The sequence below is a fragment of the Mastomys coucha genome, unplaced genomic scaffold (genome assembly GCF_008632895.1).
Source record: "Mastomys coucha isolate ucsf_1 unplaced genomic scaffold, UCSF_Mcou_1 pScaffold4, whole genome shotgun sequence".
Lineage (NCBI taxonomy): Eukaryota > Metazoa > Chordata > Mammalia > Rodentia > Muridae > Mastomys > Mastomys coucha.
Genome location: NW_022196910.1, coordinates 34,158,804 through 34,166,731, shown reverse-complemented (window position 1 = coordinate 34,166,731; position 7,928 = coordinate 34,158,804). Strand labels below are relative to the sequence as shown.

Below are 7,928 nucleotides of genomic sequence, written 5' to 3'. Positions count from 1 at the left end.
CCTCCCAGGTGGCTGCTTCCAGCTTAGGAACTCACCAGAGAGGGGATGGCAGCTCTCACTGGAGGCTCTGGTCCCAGAGGGTCTCTGGGGGCAGATTCTCCACGTGCAAGGGAGAGGCAGCCAAGGTCCCTGATCCACCTCTGTTAGCTGGAAGCTGAGAGGATCCGGTCCCTGCTGCCAGGCGGCTCCCCTGTGACTCCTTGAGCCTTTGCCTCTCCAGGTGGGCTCCCCTGGCCTAGGAACCCACCAGAGAGGGGATGGCGGCTCTCACTCTGCCTTTATTTCTTTAGGAGTTATAGAGTTGTTTAATTAGTTTACCGGATCTTGATTTAACTTTTATAATTTAAATGGCTAAGCCTTATAGTTTTTTTTCCTTTGGGTAGCATAGGCTTAACTATTGATTAATTTCTACAATAAATTTGTAAGCACCATGCCAAGAAGTAGTCATTTTATAGAGAAATAGGAACATTTTCATAGTTTAAATTTATCTTCTAGGTTTTAACATTGCATTAATACTTAGTTGTATAGCCCAAGCCTATATTCTTCATAATATCTAGACATTGCATTTTACCATCTAAAATTTTAGTCCATTAATGTTAATAAATAATTCCTTAATATAATGCAACAACACTAAGATAACACTTACATATGTCATTGCATATGGAGAATTCTACTTCATATCTAACTAGAAGCTTTACCATTACTGTCTAGTGTGCATGGTATTGGAAGGTACTCTGAATGCTACTGGAGGAAAAATGTAACCATCAACATCAATAGCTATGAATTCTATGACCTAAAGCAGTGTCCTTAATAAAAGATAAACTAATGCAATAGTAGAACAAAGATTTTAAGAGTTACCAAACATTTTTGATTTCTTCAAAGGCCTATTTCATGGCATGCAGCCCATACTCAACACTCCTAGTATGGCCAAGAACTTGATACTAGATGTGTCATGGGCCTAAGTCTTATGTTATTATTCTGCTAAAGAAATATAATACTATGATTCCTAATGGCATGCTTCTATATCTGTAGATGAGTATCTCACTCCATCCCTAACAAAGGAACTTCTTGCAGTAGATGGCAAGTAACACAGAGACCCACAATTGAGACATATGCCAAGAGTAAGAGGGCCGGGCGGTGGTGGCGCACGCCTTTAATCCCAGCACTTGGGAGGCAGAGACAGGAGGATTTCTGAGTTCTAGGCCAGCCTGGTCTACAGTGAGTTCCAGGACAGCCAGGGCTATACAGAGAAACCCTGTCTCAAAAAAAAAAAAAAAAAAAAAAAAAAAAGAGAGAGTAAGAAAATTGGAGTACTTAGTCCTTAATAGGATAACTTTATCAAACCCATCCTCTTGAGGCTCAGCAATCTATGATGAAAGGGGATGGAAAGATTTTAAGAGGCAAAGGCAGTGGATGACTCCAAGGAAACAGCATCTTCCTTACCTAAAAGGACTGATACACATATGAACTCAGAGACACTGTAGCAACATGCACAAGATCTATGCAGGTTCAAAGCAGATGGGATCTCAGCAGTGGGAGGTGGAAATACACACAGGTTACAAACCTAATTGAGAAGCTATCTGCAATTGATATCTACAGACAAGGGAAACTCATTTTTCTCCAATGGAGTCAACTGGGTTCATCAACCACACTACAGAGCAGGCTGCATGCCTACAAGCAGTTGGGCAACACAAAATGAACTCAATTGTGGTTTTGAAGATGTTTTATTTCATTTTTCTTTGTTTTGACACTTGTGGTTTTTGTCTCAGTATTTTGCTTCTTTATTTTCATTTTTTCACTTTTGTGGGGTTTGAGTGTGTGTGTGTTTCTTATTTTTTTCTGTTTTGTTTTCAATTTAAATATTTGAATGACAGAGAGAAAAAACATAAACTGGATGGGGAATAAGGGGTGGAGGAACTGGGAGGAGTTGGGGGTAAAACATGATCATAACATATTGTCTGAATGAAATTCAAGGAAAAAAAAACAAATTAAAGAACATCCTTTCATGAACATGGGGCAAAGTACTGGGTTCCATACCTTGATGCTTCTTCAGGTAAAGGACAAAGAAAAATGAAATACACTTTATGAACTTTCTGTGCTCAAGAATTCAAGTCAGGTGCTTTGGTCTACCTTATTGGAATTTCTCCTGAAAGTTGAGCTTAAAATCCGATCACTTCTGTTTCTCTTCTTTTCATAAGCCATTGTCTCCATTTTTCAAATGTAACATAAGGGCTAATGGTTATATCTCACATATTTTGAGTAACAATTAAAGTAGTTTTACAAGTCCATTAAAAAACTAGAATTTCAAAATATGAAAACTGCTCACATAAAACATTTTTTCAAATAAATTAAAGTAAAGTAAAGTAAAATGTTGTGTCAGGTGTAGTGAAAACAAACTTGCAAAACATCATAGCTGAAATCGTTGCTGGCATTAAATAGTGTTCTCTACTATAGTATATGAAAACATATAGTAAACAAAAGAAACAAAATATGGTGTTTCTTATTCAAAAGAATGGAAGGTTTTTAGGGAAAATTATTAATACCCCAAACTTTAAGTTCCTGGTCCATAGAAAAACCAACACATTTTAATTGAAATTAATTAGCAAATGAAGATAGGATACAGTTCATCTAGGGTATTTAGATTTGGTGACTAAGTGTGTATTGAGTGGTTATTGGAAATAAGCTTATAATTTCTAATATTCCCAAAGTGAACAGGAGAGCCAGCTGCATGTTAATTGCATCATACAACATAGAAAATAATTCTCAAAGGCCAATAAAGCTGCACCTGATATTTGCCAAGAGACAAGGTATTGTTGGTAAATACAATGTGCTCCACAGTTTGACACCTACATTTTATTGGTGGAACCTGCGGAGAGCAACAATAATAAGAGCTGCAGCAAAGTCAGTGTGTTTCATTTATTTATTTTTTCCATCTGAATCATGTATATGTGTTGAAATGGTACAATGGTATCAAAAGTGTACACCTAAGAGAGCATCCATTAATTAGGGCATGTCTATCCCATTGAGTAGTAGAATGTTTTGAAGGAAACAACTCAGAGATGCTTTGAAGGGCATATGAATTTTAAATTATTGTTTTTACTCAGTATGCAATTGCTGGCTCATTTCAATAGCCATGTCTTTTGGCACTAATGTCCGCTAATATTTACAATTGTGAAACAAACAGATCTAATTATATTTATCATTCACTCTTATCTTAGTGACTCATTTGCCCACATTTCAAATATTCTCTGTTGAGTTTGGATAGTTTCCAGTGTTAGGGGAAGGTACTGGAAACAGATTTGTGAAAATGTAATGCCTTGATTTGCCCCAAATGCAACATAAAACACATCTGTTAGCCTTAAGGCTAACTCATCAGGATTCATTGTTCAGAGTTCTGGAAATCCTCATTAAAGTGTTGCTCAACTCCCATATTGTTCCCTGTGATTCCCACTTAGCGGTGTAATTAGGTCTCAATTAGAATGTAAGTCTGTTTCTTTTATGCAGCATATTGTCATCATTCTAGGGAATGGATGTTCTTATCTTGGTCTATATTTTAAACTGATAACTTCATTTAGCCTCTTGTTAAATTTAATTGAATTTGCATTTAGTTTGAGTAGTTTCAATTTTTGTTCTGTTAATGCATTTGAAAATGTAATATTGATACTATGTATTACCACTAACATTGTATTATATATGACGATGAAATTGAATGTTTTCATATACAATTCAGAATGTCATATAGCAATGTTTTTCTATAAATAGTAATGATAAACACATACGTTCTAGGGTTTCTATTAGAGAATTAAAAGAACCTTCATAGAACCAAGGGCCTCCTCCCATTGATGACCAAATATGCCATCTTCTGCTACATATGCTGCTAGAGCCATGAGTCCTACCATGTGTACTTTTTGGTTGGTGATTTAGTCCCTGGGAGCCTTGAGGGTACTAGTTAGTTCATATTGTTGTTCCTCCTAAGGGGCTGCAAACCCTTCAGCTCCTTGGGTCCTTTCTCTAGCTCCTTCATTGGGAACCCTGTACTCAGTCCAATGGATGGCTGTGAGCCTCTACTTCTGTATCAGTCAGGTACTGTCAGAGCCTCTCAGGAGACAGCTATATCAGGCTCCTGTCAGTCAGCATTTGCCAGCATCCACAGTAGTGTCTGGATATATGACATATAAATAAAGAAAATATCTAATAAAAAAATAAATAAATAAAACACAGAGTAACACAAAAAGAGAATTAAAAGAAATAGCAATTTAACTACAATTATATATGAGTCAATATAATTTGTAGCTTACAGAATATTGAATGATTTAAATCTATACATTTTATGAAAGATTGTTTGAAGACAGTGAATCTTTTAACATGTTAACTTCATTATCCCTTCTCTTTAAGGGTGTGGTTAGACCAACTGGGGGATATGCGGTCATGTTGAACTGGACAATGTCTTCCATATATGGACTCAAACCAGGAGAGGTAACCATGAATTTACATTTATAGGACATGGTATTTCTCTGACAAGGACATATGTTTTATTATCGTTTTTACTTTTTTAGGTATGGTGGGCAGCTTCTGACTTAGGCTGGGTTGTCGGACATTCCTATATTTGCTATGGGCCTCTTCTACATGGAAACACAACAGTTTTATATGAGGTAACAAAATAAAAGTGATACTATATACAGGACCCTTATTTTACTGACTGTTCTTGATGAATAGACCTTGATATGACTGGTGAAAGTCCAATGGCAAGAGGAAGCATTGTAATAGATTATTTACTTTAAAGTTATTTCAAAAGGGAAACAAATATGAAGAAAATCACTGCCACCTGTTTTTATTGTGTTAATGCAAAAAAATCAATAGAAACAAAATTCTGGAGAAAATACAATAACAAACATAAAACCTATGCTAGGAGAGTTATAAATGGTATTTTCAAAGCAATGTGGATTTTAGAATCCTAAGAAAGCATTATCGTAAAATGATCACTATAGATTCACATTTTGTATTCCTACAAAATCAGTAGATTTACAAAAATATCTTTGCCTATCTTAATTACATATTTTCTATGATTTCTAATAACAACTATGAATGTAAAAAGAGAAAGAAATCTAGAGTGTCTAGATTCAAAGCTGAATAGTTAACAACCTGCAGACTCCGATACCGTAATTAATATTGCCCTGAAATAAGGTTTCTATATGTGTGTTGGAGAATTCCCCTCAGGAGCCTGCTTTCTGTAGATTATCAGCAACATACATGAAGACTTATCAACATAACAACATAGAACATAGCAACACGTTTCACAGCCTGTGGGTCATGACTACCATAAACCATCCAAAAACACGGGTATTCATTACAATTCATAACAGCAGCAAAATTACCATTCTGACATAGCAACAAAAGTAATTTTATGGTTGTGGGTCACCACATTGCGAGAAACTGTCTTATAGGACTCAGCATTAGGGAGACTGAGAGCCACTGAGTTAGAAGTCTCAAGTAAAGCTCCTTGGTACCATGTCTGATGACCTGACTTCAGTCTGCAGAATGCACATGATAGAAGGAGAGAACTGACTCCTTCTGCAGGTGGTCCTCTGATGACATCCATAGCATGATACAAGCATGCATGTATGTGTGCACACAGGAAAAAAATGTAGTTTTTAATACTTTTTTATATCATGTAAAATGTTTTTATTAGATATTTTCTTTATTTACATTTCAAATAATATCTCTTTTCCTGGATTCCTCTCTGAGGGGAAAAAAATAATCAACCCTGTTCCCTCCTTCCTTCCCCTGCTCACCAACCCACACTCTCTTTCTTCATGGCCCTGGCATTCCCCTACACTGATGCATAGAGCCTTCACAGGACCAAGGGCCTCTCCTCCCATTGATGGCCAATTAGGACATCCTCTGCTACATATGAAGCTGGAGGCATGAGTCCCGCCATGTGTACTCTTTGGTTGGTGGTTTAGTCCCTGGGAGCTTTGAGGGTACTAGTTAGTTCATATTGTTGCTTGTCCTAAGGGGCTGCAAACCCTTCAGCTCCTTGGCTCCTTTCTCTACCTCCTCCATTAGGGACTTTGTGCTCAGTCCAATGCATGGCTGTGAGCATCCACTTCTGTATTAGTGGGTCACTGTCAGAGCCTTTCAGGAGACAGTTATATCAGGCTCCTGTCAGCCAGCACTTGCTGACATCCACAATAATGTCTAGGTTTGGTGATTGAATATGGGAAGGATTCACAGGTGGAGCAGTCTCTGGATTGTCCTTCCTTCAGTCTCTGCTCCATAGTTTATCTCTGCAACTCCTTCCATGGGTATTTTTAATACTTTTTGAACATCTGCGTGTGGTAACTAATATAATATCATATTTAATATGATATTAGCTTTTCTGGAAAATCTAACAGGGTGTAAAATATAGAAATTTTTACATATTCTTATTTTAATTAAAACATAATTAAGAGGCCCTAGAGAGATGCCTCAGTGGTCACTAGGGCTTAATGCTTTTGAGCAGAATTGGACTTAGCTTTCTCAGCACGCATGGCAAGCATGTCACAAAAGCTTATAACTCCAGTCCTCTGGTTTTTAATCAGCTTCTTCTGTCCTCCATGGGCACATGTAGTACACAAGTGCACATATACATTCTTTCTCCTCTCCCTATTCCTCTCTCCCTCTCTCTCTCTCTCAATCTCTCTCTCTCTACACATTCTTTCTCCCCTCCCTCCTCCTCCTCTCTCTTTCTCCCTTTCTCTCCTTCTCCCTCCTTCCCTCTCTCACCCACACATATACAAGTAAAAAATATAAAATAATGTAAAATATTAAAATATTTTAAAACCTTGTCATAGAGATGAAATATGAAATATTTACAGTTGTCTATAGCTCTTGCCTCAATTTTTTCTATATGATCACCTATCACTCAAGCAAGTTATGGATATGTTGCTTTAAAAATGTTCACTATATACAGTGGTATAATCTTACTTTTCCAACCTTGAATATTTTCCAGTTCATATATCAAAGGGAAAAAGTAATCACTTAACCTCTTAGAAAGAGATGGAGAAATTGCCAGTAGTTGGTTCAAACAATGTTCTTAGTGTGAATATTTTATAAGTATCATCAGATATTTGAATAGCTTCTGTCTTTTTTTTAATTTTTTTTGAAAGTTTATTGATTTTTTTGGATGTACATATTCACAAATATAGTACATATTGATAGGTTATTTTTTGTCATATTCTTTAAAATTTATAAAATATTATAACAATAAAATGAGTATTATAAAAGTTGTTTGATATAAAACAACAATCAATTTAACAGTCTTATGTAGATGCTCGTCTACAGCAATAGTGAAAATACATTTTTCTCAATATAAATTTTAAATAACTCCAAACATATTAACGGTATACTTCAAAACAATCATCACTACTAGTATTTTCTTAAATGAACATGAATATATAAAGTCTTTTTGTTTGTTTTGTATTTAGTAGAGTTTAAAATCTTGGCTCTTACTGTGGTACAAGCCCAAAATAAGAACAATTTTTAGACATTGAGTATCATTGTAATAAGGCTGTACTTCAATGACCCTCACATCACCAAAAAATTTTACCTCCATTGTAGCTAAGCTGAAAGTTGATAGTTTTGCTGCGCCAAGAAATGAATTGTAGGCTCAATTTTTGGATACAGATTTCCTGCTATGGTCAAAACTATTTGACTTGAGTGAGTGACTTCATTCTCAGCCCACAGAGAACAGGTTACATTCAAGAAATGGTGTGCGTATTAAGATGGTCTATCCATAAAGCCATTCACCAATGGTTTCAATGAAGGTTCTGCTTGGAGGGTGGCACAGACATTAGGTGAGGGTAAGAATTTGGTTCATTAGCTGGGATAATTTGGGAAAGCATTCATCTCAGAGAAAAAGTAACTTATAAAGTCCTCTTCTTCAAATT

At 36.2% G+C, this 7,928-nt stretch overlaps 1 protein-coding gene across 3 annotated transcripts in view; it reads left to right on the top strand.

Annotated features, from left to right (window-relative positions):
- Positions 1-7,928, top strand: part of Acss3 (acyl-CoA synthetase short chain family member 3) — a 353,004-nt gene that overhangs the window by 247,396 nt on the left and 97,680 nt on the right. For all 3 annotated transcript variants that reach the window (XM_031348853.1, XM_031348852.1, XM_031348851.1), the window contains 2 exons: positions 4,396-4,476; positions 4,557-4,652. In XM_031348853.1, coding sequence (XP_031204713.1) covers positions 4,396-4,476; positions 4,557-4,652 — 177 coding nt within the window. The remainder of the gene's footprint in view (positions 1-4,395; positions 4,477-4,556; positions 4,653-7,928) is intronic.